This window comes from Ursus americanus, chromosome 37 (assembly GCF_024610735.1).
Source record: "Ursus americanus isolate L20-20 chromosome 37, mUrsAme1.1.p, whole genome shotgun sequence".
Classification (NCBI taxonomy): domain Eukaryota; kingdom Metazoa; phylum Chordata; class Mammalia; order Carnivora; family Ursidae; genus Ursus; species Ursus americanus.
In genome coordinates, this window is record NC_142163.1 from 10,126,221 (window position 1) to 10,146,968 (window position 20,748).

The 20,748-nt window shown below is 41.3% G+C and overlaps 1 protein-coding gene across 3 annotated transcripts in view; it reads right to left on the minus strand.

Moving 5' to 3' along the window:
• Window positions 1-13,698: 13,698 nt before the first annotated feature.
• The window catches only part of LOC123780130 (protein WWC3-like), a 183,046-nt gene continuing 175,996 nt past the window's right edge, over window positions 13,699-20,748 (minus strand). For all 3 annotated transcript variants that reach the window (XM_087859330.1, XM_087859331.1, XM_087859329.1), the window contains 3 exons: window positions 18,305-18,532; window positions 17,715-17,842; window positions 13,699-16,660 (listed from right to left, as the gene is read on the minus strand). In XM_087859330.1, the coding sequence (XP_087715456.1) occupies window positions 16,594-16,660; window positions 17,715-17,842; window positions 18,305-18,532 (423 nt within the window). In that variant the 3' untranslated portion in view covers window positions 13,699-16,593. The remainder of the gene's footprint in view (window positions 16,661-17,714; window positions 17,843-18,304; window positions 18,533-20,748) is intronic.

Consider the following 20,748-nt stretch of genomic DNA (forward strand, 5'->3'; position numbering starts at 1 on the left):
TACTAACCCATCCTCCAAAATCTGATACGTCTTCTGCCTCATTCACTCTGGCCGTCAGAGCCTCTAGTTTTGACTGCATTTGGCTCATAGAATTTTTAATTTTGCCAGATTCACTCTCCTTTCCGCCCTTAGAGATTCTATATTCTCATTAATGTTTTTGTTAATACTTTTTTCAAGTCTACACATCATCTTGACCATTGTTACTCTGAATTCCATTTCTGATAATTTGGTTACATCCATATCCATTAGTTCTGTGGCAGAGGCCACAGACTCATTGTCTTTTCTTTGCTGGGGGGGGGGGGCTTTCTCCTTCTTGTCATCCTGATGAGGAGAGGTTGCGGGGTTGTCCAGAACCCAAATTATTGACCAGGACCCAGGCCATGTGCCCTTGTTTTATAGGGATCTTAGGGATGTGGGCTTCTTGATTTTCCAGCCTGCCTTATGGGGGAGGGGCCTGCCGCACCGATACTCGGGCAACCCTGTTTGTGTCCCCTGCGAGTGGGGATGGGGATGGGCACACTGTGAGCCGGTGTTTCTAGGCTTTTGTTCTCTGGCAGCCTTCCCTGGTAGTTTGCTGTGCCTCTTCTGAGAGTCAGAGCAGCAGTGGCCGAATCTCAGCCTCCTTCTCAGAACAGAGTGATCGCGGACCGTTCTCCACTGATGTTCTGGCCACTTTAACTCTGTTACTGTTGGTGCTACTCAACCCTGCAGCCTCCCGGGATGTGCGCCCCACACCCAGCGTCCCAGCCCTCACTTCCAGGGCTGGCGCATCTCTGTCCTTTGTGTTTCTAATATCACCAGCCGCCAGAGGTCAGCCACCCCCGTGCTCCAAAGCTCCGGCCCTCAGTCTGGTCAGGCGTGTTCCCCGGCTCAGGGTCTCAGTCTGCTCTCTCGCAGGTGCAGGTCCATGAGTCCGCCCGCTCCCCCGTACAGGTGGCTACCGCTTCCCGGTGCCTGAACGTGGCGGCTCCCCCCTTCCGTTTATCTTCTGATATCTGTGCATGGTTTCAGGGCTCCCCGCTTCGTACCTCAATACTCAGCACTGGAGATGTTCATTTGTAGAGATCCAGATGTATCTTCCTGGGTCTCAGGCTCATTCCTTGGATGTTCAGGCTGGTCTGGTACCTATCCAGCTCGACTCAGGGGACCGACTGAAAAAGGGGTCCCCTACTCCTCCGCCTTAACTCTATGCTGTGCCTTTTATCCCCATGGCTTACTCATTCCAAAACTAAAAGGCTGTACTTCCCACTCCCTTCACCCCTTTTCCCCAAGCCCCTACCTCCCTTCCGTCAGCGTGTTCTCTGTATTTATAGGTGTATTGCTGCTTTTCAGTTTTGTTTTTTAGATTTCACCTATGAGTGAAATCACATGGTATTTGTCTTTCTCTGTCTGATCTATTTCACATTGCATAATGCCCTCTAGGTCCATACATGCCCATGCATGTTGTCACAAATGGCAAGATCTCATTCTCTTTTTTTTTTTATAAACATATATACCAAGGTACACATCTTCTCTATCCATTCACATGGACACTTAGCACAGATGTCAGATGGTTCTTACATTTCCATATGATACTTTCAGATGTACATCAATAAATCAGATATACAATTTAATAAGCTAAAATACGACTTCTTGAATATCTGTTATATGGTCCAACCAGGAAGTGGAAAACCGTGGTTCATAGGCCAAATCCAGACCTCTGTCCATTTTTTTTGTGACCTGCAGACATTGCTGGAGCACGCTGGCACTGTGAGCCAGGAAACAAGCCAGAGCCTCATACCACCATACCACTCTCTGTGCCCAGGAACTTTCCTCTAGGGCCAGTATTGTTGTTCAGGGCTGCTACTGATCACCACCTACACACTGGGGCCTCCGCTACTGGCATCTGCTGGCCAGGGAACAGCGTGGAACCCTCCATCTGCCCAGATGGCTTCACTCTTCAGGAGGAGAGGGAGTGGTCTAAGATGTGGGGGTCACTGAAGCAGGGAGTGAAACTGACCAAGGTAGCATGACTCTCTCACCACAACTCCACCCCTGCTCCACGTGGTACCAGGCCCCACCCCTAAAGGGAAAAGGTCTGCAACAGGTGAGGAGTGCGCACTAGGTTGCCCACCACCCTAGCCCAGTCACCCAGGACAAATGGGACAAGGTACAGCATGAGTTCTTCCTCTTGTTATTTCAGAACCCACATAATATCCTCAATTTCACCTCCTGCCTTGAAAAACCTAAAATATTTACTATCTAGCCCTTTACAAATTAAGTTTGAGGTCTCTGGTATAAATTCTCGTAAATACTTTCTCCAGGAGCTGAATCATAAAGGTGAAGAGGGGGTTGGAGAAGGGTGAAGCCTCCTGTAGAGCCTATGTTGGGAAATCAGAAGTTCTTACCATGCATTCAAAAGACAGACACAAACCGTATCTTCACGTACTGAGTACACACATTTCAGAGTATTTCATTTATTTCTTAGGTTGTGTGTCATTTGCTCACCAACCGTGGAATTTGAATGCCACCTACTGGTCATGAATTGCCTCTACTCATTGAAAACAAGCAATCACATTCCACACCAGGCAGTGATACAGTGCTGGGTCTCACTGTATGTGACAGCTGGCAGAGGATTTGAAGTACACCGAAGGATATTATGTGCCACAATTCATTTTCTCACTCACAGCAGATCAGAATTTCTCAACTAGTTTGGGGTTGCAGCTGTCCTGTGCACTTTAGAATGTTTCTTGGCATCCCTCTGGCCTCAACACACATTAAGTGGCAGTACTTACTACTTCCCAGTCACCAAAAACATCTTCAAGTATTGCCAAATGTCCCCCGAGGAGCACAATCATGCCTGGTTGAGAATCACTGTGTTAGCATCACACCCCCTAAAATCTGTAGAAAAGGAACCTTCCAATCCAAAAGGAAAGAATTCCTGAGTCCATAAATGCTATCCTATAAACTGAACCTAGGTTAGGAGCATTGACATGTTAGTCAAATGGGGGAAGCAGTTGAATTGAGGAAGCTGAAGTGCAGAAATAACCAGTACCTTTCTTTTTGTTGGGTAGACATCTTCTCTGAACTTCCATTGGACACAAGCAGGAACTCTTTCTAATGCATTTTGATCCCTAAAACAGTAAGAGAGCTATCATCTGCAGTTCTTTGTGAGATGGGAGTGAATCCAGCATCCTGGAAACAGAGAGGAGGCCAGCATCCACCACTCACCCAAAGACTCTCCCTTCCCAGAAGACTGTTTCCAGGAAAAAGTACGACAGTTCACAGATGGACTGTTTTTGTGAAAAAGAGTTCTCAACTCTTGCCTTTTCCACTAGCAGTAGAAGGGAAATGGTGACTTCATCTCTGTTTCTGGAAACAAACTTGGGCCATTTCCAAAAAGAAAGTGAGCATCATTACCGGTGAGAAGCATGGGCTCAAGAATCAGGCATCGTGTTTTCAGAGTAGAGCTCTGTGGTGCACTAGCTCGGTGAACTCCCTCAAACTGTCAGCCCTCCGCAACCCTCCTGGCCTCATGTGTACAATCTGTATGTGGTATACTCAGCTCACAGTGAGTATCCAAAAGCATAATGAACTTAGAGAGTGCTCACTTGCAGTTTGACTGTCATAGTAAAGTATTCAGGAAGTATTTGCTATTATTATCCAGATTGAAGCAGGTTCTTGAATAAACAAACCAATTTCCTGGGAACATAAAAATTTATCCATGCATTGAAGGCAGTACCAGAGGTGCAGAGCTGCAAAACCTTCACGTTCTGAATGGTCCAAAACAGAGTGCGCTCAGGCAGAGGCTTTTCAATTATCTGGGTGGGGCATTATCTGCAAATAGCATGAATAATCAAAAGCAGCAATATCTTGAGAGTTAAGATGGCGGAGGAGTAGGGGACCCCTTTTACAGCCGATCCCCTGAGTCGAGCTGGATAGGTACCAGACCAGCCTAAACAACCACAGAATCAGCCTGAGACACAGGAAGATGCATCTGGATCTCTACAAATGAACATCTCCAGCACTGAGTATTGAGATACTAAGCAGGGAGCCATGAAACCGCGCATAAATAGCGGAAGATAAACGGAAGGAGGAGGGAGCCGCTGCCTTCGGGCGCCGGGAAGCGGTAGACACCTGCACGAGGGAGCGGGCAGACTCACGGAAAGCACCCACGAGAGAGTGGACTGAGACCAGTGAGCCGGTGAGCCGGGAGCTCGCGCCACCGGGTATCTTGGGGAACAACGGAATCCCGGTGTGCTCACCAGAAATAGACTGAGACCCGGAGATCCGGAGATCTGGGAGCACGCGGGGGCAGCTGGCGGTATTAGAAACACAAAGGACAGAGATGCGCCGGCCCTGGAAGTGAGGGCTGGGACCCCGGGTGTGGGGCACACATCCCAGAACGCTGCAGGGTTGAGCAGCACCAACAGTAACGGAGTTAAAGTGGCCAGAACATCAGTGGAGAATAGGCCACAATCCCTCTGTTCTGTGACAGAGGCTGAGATTCGGCCACTGCTGCTCTGACTCTCAGAAGAGGCACAGCAGACCACCAAGGAAAGCCACCAGAGAACAAAAGCCTGGAAATACTGGTTCACAGCGTGCCCATCCCCATCCCCCCTCACAGGGGACAGGGAGACACTACCCAAACAGGGTTGCCTGAGTTTCGGCGCGGCAGGCCTCTCCCCACAAACACAGAAGGCAGGCTGAAAAATCAGAAGCCCAAAACCTGGGGGGCCTGGGTGGCGCAGTCACTGAGCGCCTGTCTTCGGCTTAGGGCATGATCCTGGCGTTCCAGAAAGGAGTCCCTCATCAGGCTCCTCTGCTGGGAGCCTGCTTCTTCCTCTCCCACTCCCCTGCTTCTGTTCCCGTTCTTGCTGACTGTCTGTCTCTCTCTCATAAATAAATAAATAAATAAATAAATAAATAAATAAATAAATAAATAAAATCTTTAAAGAAGAGGCCCACATCCCCAGGATCCCTATAAAACAAGGGCACGGCCTGGGACCCAGTCAATATTTGGGCTCTGGACAACCCTGCAACTTCTCCTCATCAGAATGACAAGAAGGAGAAGCCCCCTCCGCCCAGCAAAGAAAAGACAGTGAATCAGAAATAATGGATATGGATGTAACCAAATTACCAGAAATGGAATTCAGAGTAACGATGGTCAAAATGATGAGTAGAATTGAAAAATGTATTAAAAAAAGGTTACTGAGAATATAGAATCCCTAAGGACAGAAATGAGAGCGAATCTGACAGAAATTAAGAATTCTATGAGCCAAATGCAGGCAAAACTAGAGGCTCTGACGGCCAGGGTAACAGAAGCAGAGGAACGGGTTAGTGAATAGGAGGATGGGTTAATACAAGAAAAAAATAAAATAGAAGATGGTCTTAAAAAAATACAAGCCCACGAATGTAGGTTACGGGACTGACTCAATGAAACGATCCAATGTCAGAATCATCGGCATCCCCGAGGGGGTGGAGAAAAAGAGAGGTCTAGAAGAGATATTTGAACCAAAGTAGCTGAGAACTTCCCTAATCTAGTGAGGGAAACAAACATTTGTGTCCAAGAGGCAGAGAGGACACCTCCCAAGCTCAACCACGACAAGCCTACACCACGTCACGTCATAGTGCAATTCGCAAATATTAGATCCAAGGATACAGTATTGAAAGCGGCCAGGGCAAAGAAATTTCTCACGTACCAAGGCAAAGGTATCAGAATTACGTCAGACCTGTCTACACAGACCTGGAATGAGAGAAAGGGTTGGGGGAGCATTTTGAAAGTTCTTTCAGAGAAAAACATGCAGCCAAGGATCCTTTATCCAGCAAGGCCGTCATTCAGAATTGATGGAGAAATAAAGACATTTCAGAATCGCCAGTCATTAACCAATTTCGTAACCATGAAACCAGCGCTACAGGAGATATTACGGGGGCTTCTATAGAAGTAAAAAACCCCAAGAGTGATACAGAACAGAAAATCACAGCCAATACAAACAAAGACTTTACTGGCAACATGGCATCATTAAAACCATATCTCTCAATATTCAGTCTCAATGTGAATGGCTTAAATGCTCCCATAAAGTACCACAGGGTTGCAGATTGGATAAAAAGAAATGACCCATCCATTTGCTGTCTACAAGAGACTCATTTCGAACCCAAAGATGCGTTCAGACTGAGAGTAAGGGGATGGAGTACCATCTTTCACGCAAATGGACCTCAAAAGAAAGCTGGGGTAGAAATTCTCATATCAGATAGATTGGATTTTAAACTACAGACTATAGTTAGAGACGCAGAAGGGCACTATATTATTCTTAAAGGAAGTATTCAACAAGTGGATATGACAATTATAAATATATATGCCCCCAACAGGGGAGCAGCAAGATACACAAGCCAACTCTTAACCAGAATAAAGAGACATATAGATAAAAATACACTAATAGTAGGGGACCTCAACACTCCACTCTCAGAAATAGACAGAACACCGTGGCAAAAACTAAGCAAAGAATCAAAGGCTTTGAATGCCATACTCAACGAGTTGGACCTCTTAGATATATATAGAACACTACACCCCAGAACCAAAGAATACTCATTCTATTCTAATGCCCATGGAATTCTCAAGAATAGACCATGTTCTGGGACACAAAACAGGTCTCAACCGATACCAAAAGATTGAAATTATCCCCTGCATTTTCTCAGACCACAACACTTTGAAATTGGAACTCAACCACAAGGAAAAATTTGGAAGAAACTCAAACACTTGGAGACTAAGAACCATCCTGCTCAGGATTGACTCGATAAACCAGGAAATCAAAAATCAAATTAAACAATTTATGGAGACCAATGAGCATGAAAATACAACAGTCCAAAACCTATGGGATACTGCAAAGGCAGTCCTAAGGGGGAAATACATAGCCATTCAAGCCTCACTCAAAAGAATAGAAAAATCTAAAATGCAGTTTTTATATTCTCACCTCAAGAAGCTGGAACAGCAACAGAGGGACAGGCCTAATCCACGCACGAGGAAGCAGTTGACCAAAATTAGAGCTGAAATCAATCAATCAGAAACCAGAAGTACCGTAGAGCAGATCAACAGGACTAGAAGCTGGTTCTTTGAGAGAATCAATAAAATTGACAGACCACTACCAAGACTTATCCAAAAGAAAAGAGAAAGGACCCAAATTATTAAAATTATGAATGAAAAAGGTGAGGTCATGACCAACACCATTGAAATTGGAAGGACTATTAGAAATTTTTATCCACAGCTATATGCCAATAAACTAAGCAATCTGGAAGAGATGGAATCCTTCCTGGAAACCTATAAACTACCAAGAAGGAAACAGGAAGAAATTGATTTCTTAAACAGGGCAATTAATTATGATGATATTGAAACAGTGATAAAAAACCTTCCAAAAACCAAAACTCCAGGACTGGCTGGCTTCCCGGGGAATTCTACCAAACATTCAAAGAAGAAATAATACCTATTCTCCTAAAGCTATTTCAAAAAATAGAAAAGAAGGAAAGCTACCAAACTCAATCTATGAGGCCAATATTACCTTGATCCCCAAACCAGGCAAAGACCCCATCAAAAAGGAGAACTACAGACCGATTTCCCTAATGAATATGGACGCAAAATTCTCAACACCATCCTGGCTAATAGAATCCAACAGTACATTAAAAGGATTATCCATCACGATCAAGTGGGATTCATACCTGGGATGCAAGCGTGGTTCAATATTCACAAATCAATCAGCGTGATACATCATATCAACAAGAAAATACTCAGGACCCATAAGATCCTCTCAATCGATGAAGAAAAAGCATTTGACTAAATACAGCATCCTTTCCTGATTAAAACCCTTCAGAATGTAGGAATAGAGGGTACATTTCTCAATCTCATAAAAGCCATCTCTGAAAAGCCTACTGCAAATATTATTCTCAATGGGGAAAAGTTGGAAGCCTTTCCCTTAAGATCAGGAACTCGACAAGGATGCCCACTCTCACCACTATTATTCAACATAGTACTAGAAGTCCTTGCAACAGCAATCAGACAACAAAAAGGGATCAAAGGTATTCAAATCGGCAAAGAAGAAGTCATAATGTCTCTCTTCGCAGATGCCATGATACTCTGTATGGAAACCCAAAAGAATCCACTCCCAAACTATTAGAAGTTATAGAGCAATTCAGTAAGGTAGCGGGATACAAAATCAATGCTCAGAAATCAGTTGCATTTCTGTACACGAATAACGAGACTGAAGAAAGAGAAATTAGGGAATCCATCCCATTTACAATAGCACCAAAAACCATACGTTACCTTGGAATTAACATAACCAGAGACGTAAAGACCTATATTCTAGAAACTATAAATCACTCTTGAAAGACATTGAGGAAGACATAAAAAGATGGAAAGATATTCCATGCTCATGGATCGGGAGAATTAACATAGTTAAAATGTCCATGCTACACAGAGCAATCTACACTTTCAATGCTATCCCGATCAAAATACCGAGGACAGTTTTCAAATAACCAGAACAGATAGTCCTTAAATTTGTATGGAACCAGAAAAGGCCCCGAATTGCCAAGGAACTGTTGAAAAGGAAGAAAAAAAAAAAAAAAAAAAACACTGGAGGCATCACAATACTGGATTTCAAGCTGTACTACAAAGCTGTGATCACAAAGACAGCATGGTACTGGCACAAAAGCAGACACATAGACCAATGGAACAGAATAGAGAGCCCAGAAATGGACCCTCAGCTCTTTGGGCAACTACTCTTTGATAAAGCAGGAAAAAACATCCGGTGGAAAAAAGACAGTCTCTTCAATAAATGGTCCTGGGAAAATTGGACAGCTACATGCAAAAGATGAAACTTGACCACTCTCTCACACCATACACAAAGATAAACTCCAAATGGATGAAAGACCTCGATGTGAGACAGGAATCCATCAAAATCCTAGAGGAGAACATAGGCAGCAACCTCTTCGACATCGGCCACATCAACATTTTTCATGACACATCTCCAAAGGCAAGAGAAACAAAAGATAAAATGAACTTGTGGGATTTCATCAAGATAAAAAGCTTCTGCACAGCCAAGGAAATAGTCAAAAAAACTAAGAGGCAGCCCACGGAATGGGAGAATATATTTGTAAAGGACACTACAGATAAAGGACTGGTATCCAAGATCTACAAAGAACTTCTCAAACTCAATACGCAAGAAACAAATAAACAAATCATAAAATGGGCACAAGATATGAACAGACACGTTTCCAATGAAGAGATACAAATGGCTAATAGACACATGAAAAAATGTTCAAAATCATTAGCCATCAGAGAAATTCAAATCAAAACCACACTGAGATACCACCTTACGCCAGTTAGAATGGCACAAATAGACAAGGCAAGAAACAACAAATGTTGGAGAGGATGTGGAGAAAGGGGATCCCTCCTACTTGTTGGTGGGAATGCAAGTTGGTACAGCCACTCTGGAAAACAGCGTGGAGGTCCCTTAAAAAGTTAAAAATTGAGCTACCCTATGATCCAGCCATTGCACTACTGGGTATTTACCCCAAAGATACAGACGTAGTGAAGAGAAGGGCCATATGCACCGCAATGTTCATAGCAGCAATGTCCACAATAGCTAAATCGTGGAAGGAGCCGAATTGCCCTTCAACAGATGACTGGATTAAGAAGCTGTGGTCCATGTATAAAATGGAATATTACTCAGCTATCAGAACAAACGAGTTCTCAACATTTGCTGCAACGTGGACAGCACTGGAGGAGATAATGCTAAGTGAAATAAGTCAAGCAGAGAAAGACAATTATCATATGATTTCTCTCATCTATGGATCATAAGAACTAGGATGATCAGTAGGGGAAGAAAGGGATAAAGAAAGGGGGGGTAATCAGAAGGGGGAATGTAGCACGAGAGACTATGGACTATGAGAAACAAACTGAGGGGCTCAGAGGGGTGGGGGGTGGTGGATTGGGATAGACTGGTGATGGGTAGTAAGGAGGGCACATATTGCATGGTGCACTGGGTGTTATACGCAACTAATGAAGCATCGAACTTTACATCGGAATCTGGGGATGTACTATATGGTGACTAACACAATATAATAAAAAATCATTAAAAAATAAAAATAAAAAAGAATATTTAAAGGAAAAAAGGACATCTATGTAAACCAGAAGAAAACAGAAAAAAACAGTATTTCACAAACTATAAAATAGAGTACAGTTAAAACCAAATGCTGATTATCTTTAATAAGAACACTAATTGAATATATAATACCTAGTTTAATGAAGAAAAAGGAAAGGGAGAAAAGTAAATGTACACAGTTAAATTAAAAAGGAGAAAATAATCATGAAAATGAAATTATAAAAGATGTTAACCTGTGTGACTCTATACAAATAAATTTTAAGACACAGATGAAATAGTTTTAAAACAAATGAACTACCAAAAAAACCTTAAGACACAAGTATAAAAAGATCAATTTCCACACAAGAAATATAGTAGAAAAGAACTCCTTTTAATTTTATAACACTTAATAAAATAGAAATTGATGGATTGTTTCCTGAACATCATGAATCTATTTGTAATTCACTCCTAAATCCAACACCTGGCTTAATGTGAAACCCTAGCATTTTCACTGAAGTCAGGAAATGGTAAAATAGCTTTGCAGGTATATGGTGTTTATGTATATCTTTGTTTTCTAGCTTACATGTACAAATGTAATACATATTACATATATAAATATACACATATGTGTATAAAGGTAGAAAATAAAACAGGAATAAATCTACAAAGAAATATCCAAAGCTCTTATGAATCTGCAAAACATTCTAGAAAGACATGAAATTTGACTTGAACAAATAGGAAGGCATAATCCTAAACGTATCCGTTCACCTGAATGAAGCTGAACCCCCTACTTTACATCACAAACAAAAATTAACTTTAAAGGGACAAAAGACCTAAATATAAAGGTAAAACCACAAAATCCATAGAAGCAGTAAAATCTTCATGACCTTGATTTCCCATGATTTCTTAGTAGAAAACTATCAAAAGCATAAGCAACAAAAGAAAAATACATAAAATGAACTTTGTCTAAATAAAAAAACCTTTCATGCATCAAAGGCCACCTATATGAGTAAAAAGAGAACCCAAGGAATGAGAAAAAATATTTGCAAATCATATATTTGGTGTTTAATATTCAAAAGATATAAAACACATATGTACAAATGGCAGCTTAATCACACATAAAAAATACTCCTTAAGAACTTTAAAATTCAGCAATATTACTACACATTCCTGGTGGCATTTACCTTAAACACTAAAATAGGAAACTATTATGTATATGTGTGATGAGGAATTAAGGAAATTAGTAATTACGTCATATTGTATCATTCAACTTTAATTCTAGAAGAGCCAAAGGTTTATAGTAGTCAACCTAACCCTTCATCAGGAGTAATGTGATGTGAAAGTGGATTAGTTACGATTCTCTGAAGAAATAGAATCAATAACATCTGTATTTATTATTATTTATTATTTGGTATTAGATCATGTGATTGTGTAGGCTGAACAGTCTCAAAATCTGCAGCCATCAAGCTAGAGGTCCAGGAGAAACAGTTGGTGTCTTAGTCCAAAAGCTGGCCAGCTTGAGATCCAAGAAAGCCAATATTTCGATTGTAGTTGGAAGGGTGGAAGAGACCAAAGTTCCAGGTCAAGTGATCAAGCAAGAGGAGTTCCCAGATTTGCAGAAGGATGAGACTTTTTCTTTCATTTAGCCTTCAACAATTGGAAGCCCACCACATGGGGGAGGGCTATCACTTAGTGTCCAAGTCAGATGTCAATCTTATTCAGAAATACCAATAGACACATTCAGAACATTGTTTGCCCAAATGTCTGGGCACCCTGTGTCCCAGTCAAGCTGACATACAAAATTAACCACCACAAATACACATTGAACATGACATCCATAAGACTCTTCTTAAACCATACTAAATTTCCAAAAAAAAAAAAAAAACAATAATGAGGGTGTAATTCTAACTAACTACCCAATGTGCAACTGGAAAAACACTAATGCCTTCCCCTGAAAAGAAAGTAAAGTCTTGAGTGGTATTTACTCTTCTTGAAATCCCATTAACTTAAATAAATATGATGTAAAATTAATAGTACTTAAACATTATGTTAAAAGTGAATAATACATCTAATGTTAGATGATAAGAGATAGAGGAAAACACAACACATACTTATTTCACCAGGAAAGGCCACGTGGCACACAGCTAGAAAGCAGGCAGCTACAGAAAGAAAGAGCCCTCATCCAAATTCTATTACACTGGTCTCCAGAACTGTGAAAAAATAAATTTCTGTTTAAGCCACCCAGTCTGTGGTGTTTTGTTACAGCAGCCTGAACTGAGCCAGCTTCCTAAAAGCAAGGGTTCCTGAAGTCCCCAAAATGAGGAAAATAAGAACAACACTGGAACTTTCATATTTCCCAATTTCAAAATTTACTACAAAGCTACAGTTATCAAAATAGTGTGCTTATGTCATAAAGGTAAGTATGGAATAGAGAGCCTAGAACTAAACCCATTCAACTATGTTAATTGATTTTCAACAAGGATGCCATTTGGAAAAATATGAATAACCTCTTCAAGAAATGGTGGATGGACAACTGGATATCTATATGCATAAGGATAAAGTTAGATTCCTATTACACATTATATGCAAAAACTACCTCAAAATGGATTACCAATAAACTAAACCACAACACTCATGGAAGAAAAGGGTATAAATCTTCATGACTTTGGGTTTGCAAATGGTCTCTTCATAGCAAAAGCAAGAACCACATACACACACAAAAAAGATAAATTGGACTCAAAGAAAATTGAAACTTTTGTGCAATAAAGAATACAATTAAGAGAAATAAAAAAGAGTGCATAAAAGGGGAGAAAATATTTGCAATCACATACCCAGTGTCTAATACACCGTATATATAAAGAACTCATACAATTCAATGACAATTAAAATAACTCAGTTAAAAAGTTGCCAAAGGACTTTATGACATTTCTATTTATATTAAGAAATATATTGGTGCTTGTTCAAGGTTCTTCCTGACACAGAATTCCAATAAGAACTATAGAAGCATCTTTTGTTCTAACACATACCTTTTATTAATGATGACTTTTTTTTAAAGATTTTATTTATTTTTGTGAGAGAGAGGGAGGGAGAGAAGGAGGGAAAGAGCATGAGCAGGGGGAGGACAGAGGCAGAGGGAGAAGCAGGCTCCTCGCTGAGCAGGGAAACCGATGTGGGTGTCAATCCCAGGACCCTGAGATCATGACCTGAGGTGAAGACAGACGCTTAAGTAACTGAGTCACGCAGGCACCCTGCTGCTGACTTCTGAAATACTTCAAGAAAAAAAATGAAACCAGTATCTTTTGCTTTTCAAAAGTTTGTCGTGAAGTTTCTTTAAGTTTCTGTTAATGATGGCAACCTTAGAAAGCCCTAGATAACCACAGGATGGAAAGCAGAAATATTTACAGATGAAATATCATGTAGGGACTGCTTCAAATATGAGAAATGGATGGAAGTGCAGGTGAAAGAAGGTTGGCTATGATTGATTCATGTTGATATTGGTTTAGAGGACCACAGGGATTGATTTTGGTACTGTATTTTTAGACATTAGTCTCCATAACTTAAAAAAAATAATAAACATATTTCCACTCTGTTCTTAGAACTATAGTGTTTAATTTTAAGAATTTCAAGCAATACAAATGACACAGAGAAAATGGTGACAAAAACAGAAATACTGATGATAACTTATTCCTACAACACAGAGATATTTAAGACAGAGGCAGCTGTAGATGCCTGCTTTCTAGCTCTGTTTTTTTTAAGCATATTTATTTAACCAAAGTTTCACAATGCAGTGATCAGGTGAAGTAAAAAACAAATTTTCTTCTACATGAAGTATTATTTTTGGAGAAGCTCGGGGTAGAACTGTGACAGTTTCTTGAAAAGGGATATAAACATTAGCAATTTCACGTCCGCTCACCTTGAGTAGAACTGCTAATAAGGCACTTTTACTTCAGAAAGCACAGCATATGAGCACATTATAAGTCATATAATTTATGACACTTCCATGAGGGCAGCAATTTGTGTTTTATAGTGTTTAGAATACTGCCTCGTATGTAGAAGGTACTCAGCGAATACTTGTTTTATGCATAAAATTAATTTACGTAAAAATATATGAATGACTGGTTTTAAATCATAACTGAAGATATTTTATGCCACCTTATGACGGCATCATTAAACTTAAGGGCATATAAAAAATAAACATAAAGAAATAGGACTTTACTTTTCTGACAGTGTAAGATAAACTCTTGGTAGTTTTAACTGTTCAGAAGCTGCAAGATGATGAGCTCCTATCTATCAAAGCTTCTTAACAACAACTACCTCTCTTTTCCAGCATGGATAATGAACACTCAAGGTGGGGACCCTTCATGGGTAACATAAAAGTTATCTTCACTTGTCTTAAGTTTACTTCCTTAGTATGATGCCATTTGGCTACAAAAGCAATCATACGTAGGTTATAGTAGGGTGAAATAAAACAGGGGTGGTAAATCTGAGAGGTCACTGAACTGCCACTGAAGTGGGCCTTTATTTATGTTTGGTAAAGGTGGGGTTAAAGACAACAACAACAAAAGAGCCTGAAGTCTACAAAACAAAAACACTTTCAAATAAAACTCTGTGGGAATCTGGGATGGATAGGGAGGGATTTTGTAAGCAGTGAAATTTACTGAGGAACGGTTGTTTTGAGGATTTTTATATTGGTACAGATGCTAAAAAGGAGCTGATAGACAATGCATCCCAATTAGTCTCTCTGCATTAAGGGCCATGCACCTAAGACATAATTTGGCAACTTCATGCTCTAGCAACCAATAGCAAAGTTTTTTGTTACATTTTAAAGTTTTAGCAGTTGTGGGGAGTTAGAGAGCGTGTTACCATCTTCAACTAATTAATCATGTTGTCTGCTTAGCTTCTAGTTGTGATAAAATTGCTTTTTGAGTGTGTACATACATTATGAGTACATGTACAAAGAAACTGACCTCAAAGAAGGGGGTGGGGGGAGAAGAGCAGACATACAAAGAGATAGCAATAGATTCAACTGTTAAAAGGATGAACCTTTGGTCATAGTATTACTGCAAACTACATTGTTATGATAACTCAATTATTAATGAAATGCTTTCACAAAATTTATTTTTAATGCAATTTAAAAGGAAGGTAGGTTATACAGAGATTCTAGACCAATGAAAGAGATGTGCAGGGATTAGAAGAGACATTTCCAAGGGAAAAGAGAAGGAAGAAAAGTATACACGATGAGTTGTATTTTCTTCTACATTTTGTATGACTCCAGCTTGTTTAGTCATGCAGAGCCTCACAAAGGAGAGTGTATTTCATATATAATAAATATGCAATCGACAAAATAGATCATTTGACATTTTAAAGGAATATTGGTATATTTTTATTACATAAAAATTTTTTGTCCTCATGAACTACTTCTAAGATTTCTTAAAAAATACTGGGTAGACTCCAGTATAGGGGGAGGGGGGATTCCGATTTAAATCAAATACTCTCCTGTAAGTGACTCACTGGGTACCGGTCGTTACCCACGCACGCTTGCTTCCTTCCGCAAACAAGCGCCTTCCGAGGCCGTCCCGCCTGCGTCCTCACCGCCGTGTCCATCCGTGCACTCACGGATTCTCTGCAAACTCGCGCGCCTCGTGCTCGTCACTTCCCTTCATGACAGTCGTCGTGCCGGAGTTCCACGCCGCCTCGTTGGTCAAGGTCGGGTGCAGCCGCCTCGGGGGGCTGCGTGTGGTCGGCTGAGGGCAGGCAGTGCGGACAGCATCCCGGCCAGGCAGGCGGAAGGCCGGGGCCTGCCCCCCAGGCGCGGGGTGCACAGGACGGCGCACCGCCGGACAACGCAAGCAGAGGCCGTGCGCGCGCAGCCCGCAGCGGAGCAGCTCGGCACCGCGCACGGACGCCGGCCGGCCCGGAGCCGCCGCGCTTGGCAGCGCACGAGCACGCGGCAGCGGCGCGCACACGACACGTGCTCCGCGCACACAGCGGACACGCGCACGAGTGACGAGGGCAGCGCGGACGGTCTGCGGTTTCGGTGTCCGGAACAAAACCGGCCCCAAACTTCCGTTCTACGGCATGACGAACACTGAAGCACAACACTTTAATCTTAAAATACATCTTAGACTCAGTATTTTCCTTCGAGGAAAAAAAAGTACTATAAATAAATTACAATACAGTGAATTTGCCTGAACTCACTTTGTTTCTTTCTTCCAGCCTTTAAGTCAAACAAAACAGCGTAAAAACTGTACACTCTTAAAACGACAGTTGATCTTTTACAAAATAACATGTTTTGAGATGTTAATTTCACAAGGAAAAGTTAAACCCCGCGACTGTCACTTATAAAATACATATTTATATAATTTTAAAAACAAAATGCTATTAATACCTTTGCATAAACATTTTAAACACAAATTTAGCTAGTCAAAGAACGTCATGAAAATGAAACAGGCAGATAAATACTTCACGTGTACAAGGCACCATATCAAACATCATCGACCGGCAGAGGAGGTATGTAAACTCTTGGTCTTGTAAAAAATGCTATCTTCTCCCTGGGTTTGAAGAGAATTACAAATTACAGAAAATATGAACACACTGAAAGCTATCACGACGCTTTCATATTAATAATCACTCTTCCTACTTATAGAACAAGCATTATTTGGTCATAATACACATGTTTACATACAAATTTTAAAAACTGTATTATAAGTCATGATACTCTGATTAGTATAGGTATTTATCTGCACTACCTAGAACAATGCCTGCTATGTAGTAAATTCTCAGTAAATGTTTGTTTTATTAACAATTGACTACATTTCAATATACGATTTCTAAATTACTTGAACATAACATAATAAAAAATTGTAAAATTAAAAAAATAAAAATAATTTACTTGAAGGAAGACTAATACAATATCTTATGTTATTTCATAATACACACATAAATTTAAAAGTCCAGAAAAAAGTAAAGGCAAAAATCAATCACAAAAGACTACAACTATAACTTTAATTCCACTTACATAAAAAAACAAAACCACACAAAGCTAATATATATTACTAAGATGATTAATAGTGGTTAACAGAATATGTTCAGGATCTTGGAATGCTGTTAATGTTTTAATTCTTGTAACGTTTACTTTATGATAATTCAGTAAACTATATTCATAAAATAAACACACTTTCCTGTATGTATGATACATTCAATCAAAAGTTGATTTAAAAATGCAAAGGTGACACATATATGTACATATGTAAATCAGTTACATACAGTAGCAAACATTTGGAAAGAAGTAGCATGTTATTAAAGTCGATAATATATTTACTGCATGAAACTACAGTCATGAGAAAGATAACAGATCATGTAGCAACATCTAGTATTTTCATTCTTAAAAGCTAACTGCAAAATTAAACAGAAGTGATAACAAATGGTATTTTTAAAAAGTTTATACAAAAAGATCAGAAGAAAAACCAAATGCTAATAGGAATGAAAATTCTTGTTCTATTCTTAACTTACTATTCTTTTTTTCTTACTTACTTTACTTCTTACGATGACAAAGGTATGACAGTCCAAAGCAAGCAGGGAGGTGGGGCCTGCGGCCTTGCCTACCTGAAGGTCTGCACCTGGATGGGCTCCTTGTGGTTCTGCCCCCGCAGCCGGCAGACCCCTCTGGAGGCCTTCTTCAGCATCTTCTCAGCTGCCTGTTCTTGATGAAGGTCAAGTTTGGTCTGTCTTGTCTGGAACGGCAACATGGGATGGATAAGACATTTTTACTTCTAGTTCTAAGGAAGAGTGAGTAAAGCCACTCCCAGCCCTGGGGCCCCAGAGGGGAGAAAGGCCTGCCCCATGCACACACAGCCCTGCAACAGGGACTCTTCAAAGGAGCTACCGGGGTCCTTGGGGTGATGCCTTGCAGACGGCGGACCCGGAACACTCCGCTACAAAGCAGAGGGTGCCGAAGCCAGCGGGAGGGTCTGGGGAGCCTTCCTTCTAGCAGCCGTGGACCTGAGGCAGCTCTTGGTGCCACGGAACACTGGCTGCTGGCCCACAGAGGGAGAAACCCAGCTCCTTCAGACGAGCACTTGGAGTGTTTCAAGTATAGTTTCATCATCATGACCAGGCAGGCCCAGGACGCCAAAGGGACTCCGCAGCAGGCCCCTCGAAGCAGGCCCCCCCAGGCAGAGCCCGTGACCTCTTACCTGCCTCTCTGCTTCCTTCAGCAGGCTCCGGAATCGCTCGTCCCGCAGCACCCAGTGTGGGAGGTCGGTCTGACCTCGGAGCTGCGCGTCTTCTAACCGCTGCCTCAGTTCACGCAGGGTGCAGATCTCCTCGTTCAGCTGCCTCTGCCGCGTTCTGGAGGCCTGGAGATCCAGCTCCAGGTCCAGGGAGGTGCGGGCCATGAGCTCGGCCAGGGAGGACCTGCAGGGCTGCGGGAGACGGCAGCTGTGAGCACACATGCTCAGCCGGCACCGGGGCGCCGCGCAGCCGCAGCCGGGCAGCACGGACCGACTGTGAGGCCCTTCTACAACGAACAGGTACAGGTGAAGCGCAGCTACGGGACAGGTGTTTCTGTAGTCACGGCCAATTTGAAACAAACATAGGATCTGGGCAAGATTAAGTCTCTAGTTCAATATCAAGGTAGTGATGGAAATGGTCTGCCTTAATGAAGACCTATACATTTGAGAGACAGATTCTTACCTGACACTGGGAGAATTAAAAATGGGTACAATCTAAGTGTTACTGATTATACATTAAATGCCTAAAAATCTCCATCTTCTGTTATTTTTATTCAGAAATTTAATTTTGCACAAAGATACTCTGTATGTAAAGGTGATTCAGTTGTTTTACAATATCAAAAACACCTTGTATACAACAGGTAATTAAATATGTTATAAAGCTAGCATAAAATATGGCCACTGTACAAAGTCGGAAAAAAAAAAATAAACGAGCATGGGGATTCCCACTGTTGCTTCCAGCAGATAGTAAGAAGTTCTCCTTGCCAAGCTTGGGTCATGGTGGGCGCAAATTTGCAGCTAGGCTGTTATGGCACATGCAGTCCAAGTTATACAAACAACACAACTCCAGCACTACCTGCCCATTTCAATCAAGAGGAGAGTCAGGGCTGGGATACTTTCCAGATCGAAATACAAAATATGTCAAGAGTATCATCCCAGTGATTTTCCACAATAGCCAGCCACAGCACTCAGAGCACCAGTAGCTGGAGGACCCACAGTAGAGACGCTCGGGGAACTAAATCCTGGATATTCCACTCTCTGTTTGTATCTTGGACCCCAGCGCTAGCCTGATCCAGCTGAACACAGACAAATGTTGTAGGACACTTGGAAGAGAGCCCCACAATTCATTCAAGTGCACTGTATCAGCACAGAGTTAACCCTAAGGAAGCTGGGTGGTGAGAAGGCAGTGCCTTTCCCAGTACAGACTGACACATTTCAGCAGAAGAATGAGGAGTATACAGAGCACTTACACTAGGCCCAGCTGCTAGATCAAGGTGTTGTAACCTAAAGGAGCTCTAGTAATAATTACACTGATACAACAGGTATAGTGTTCCCACAGAGTAAAACAAGCTCCTCATTCCTGTTTTGTTTTCGGAGGATGGGGGAATAGGGAATGCCTTTATTGAGATATCATTCACCTACCCCACATTTTACCCATTTGTATACTATAAATGGTTTTTAGTAAATTCACAGAATCAGCACATTCAGTTCTGGAACATTTTCCTTACCTTCAAAGGAAACCCTGTTTTCTTTAGCAGTCACCTCCCACTCCCTCCCCCCCTCGCCCCCAATTCCTCTAGTCCTAGGCAACCATGAATCTATTTTCCATATAGCTTTACCTATTCTGGACATATCATGTGCACAAAATCACAGTAATCTTTTCTTACTGGATTTTTTTACTAGCATAATAATTCCTAGGGTCATCCATGCTGAACATGTATTAGTACTTCAATCCATTTTATAGGTGAATATTACTTCATTCTGTTGGACATATGTAGCACATTTTATTTATCCATTCATCAATTATATAGGAGTTTGACTTCTTTGGCTATTATGAATAATGTTGCTATAACATTGTATATTTGTACAAGTTTTTGCATGTGCATGTTTTCATTTCTTTTGACTATATATCTATGAGTAGAAATGCTGGGTCATATAGTAAGTCTTTTGTTTTTTGAGAAACTGCCAGACTGTCTTCCAAAGCAGCTGCCCCATTTTACATTCCACTCGCAGCATATGAGGGTTCCAGTTTCTGTACATCCTCACCAACACTTACTATATTATCTGTCTTTTTAATTACAGTATTCTAGTAGCTCTGGGGTAGTCTCTCATTGTAGTTTTGATTTATATTTCCCTGATTATCAGTAATGTGGAGCATCTTTTCATGTGTCTTTGGCCATCTGGATGTCTTCTTTGGAAAAATGTCTATTCAAATCCTTTGTCCATTTCTTTTCTTTTTTTTTTTTTTTAAGATTTTATTTATTTATTTGAGAGAAAGAGGACAATCAGCAGAAGCAGAGGGAGAGGGAGAAGCAGGCTCCCCTCTGAGCAGGGAGCCCCACATGGAACTTGATCCAAACACACTGAGGTTATGACCTGAGCTGAAGTCAGACACTTAAGTGACTGAG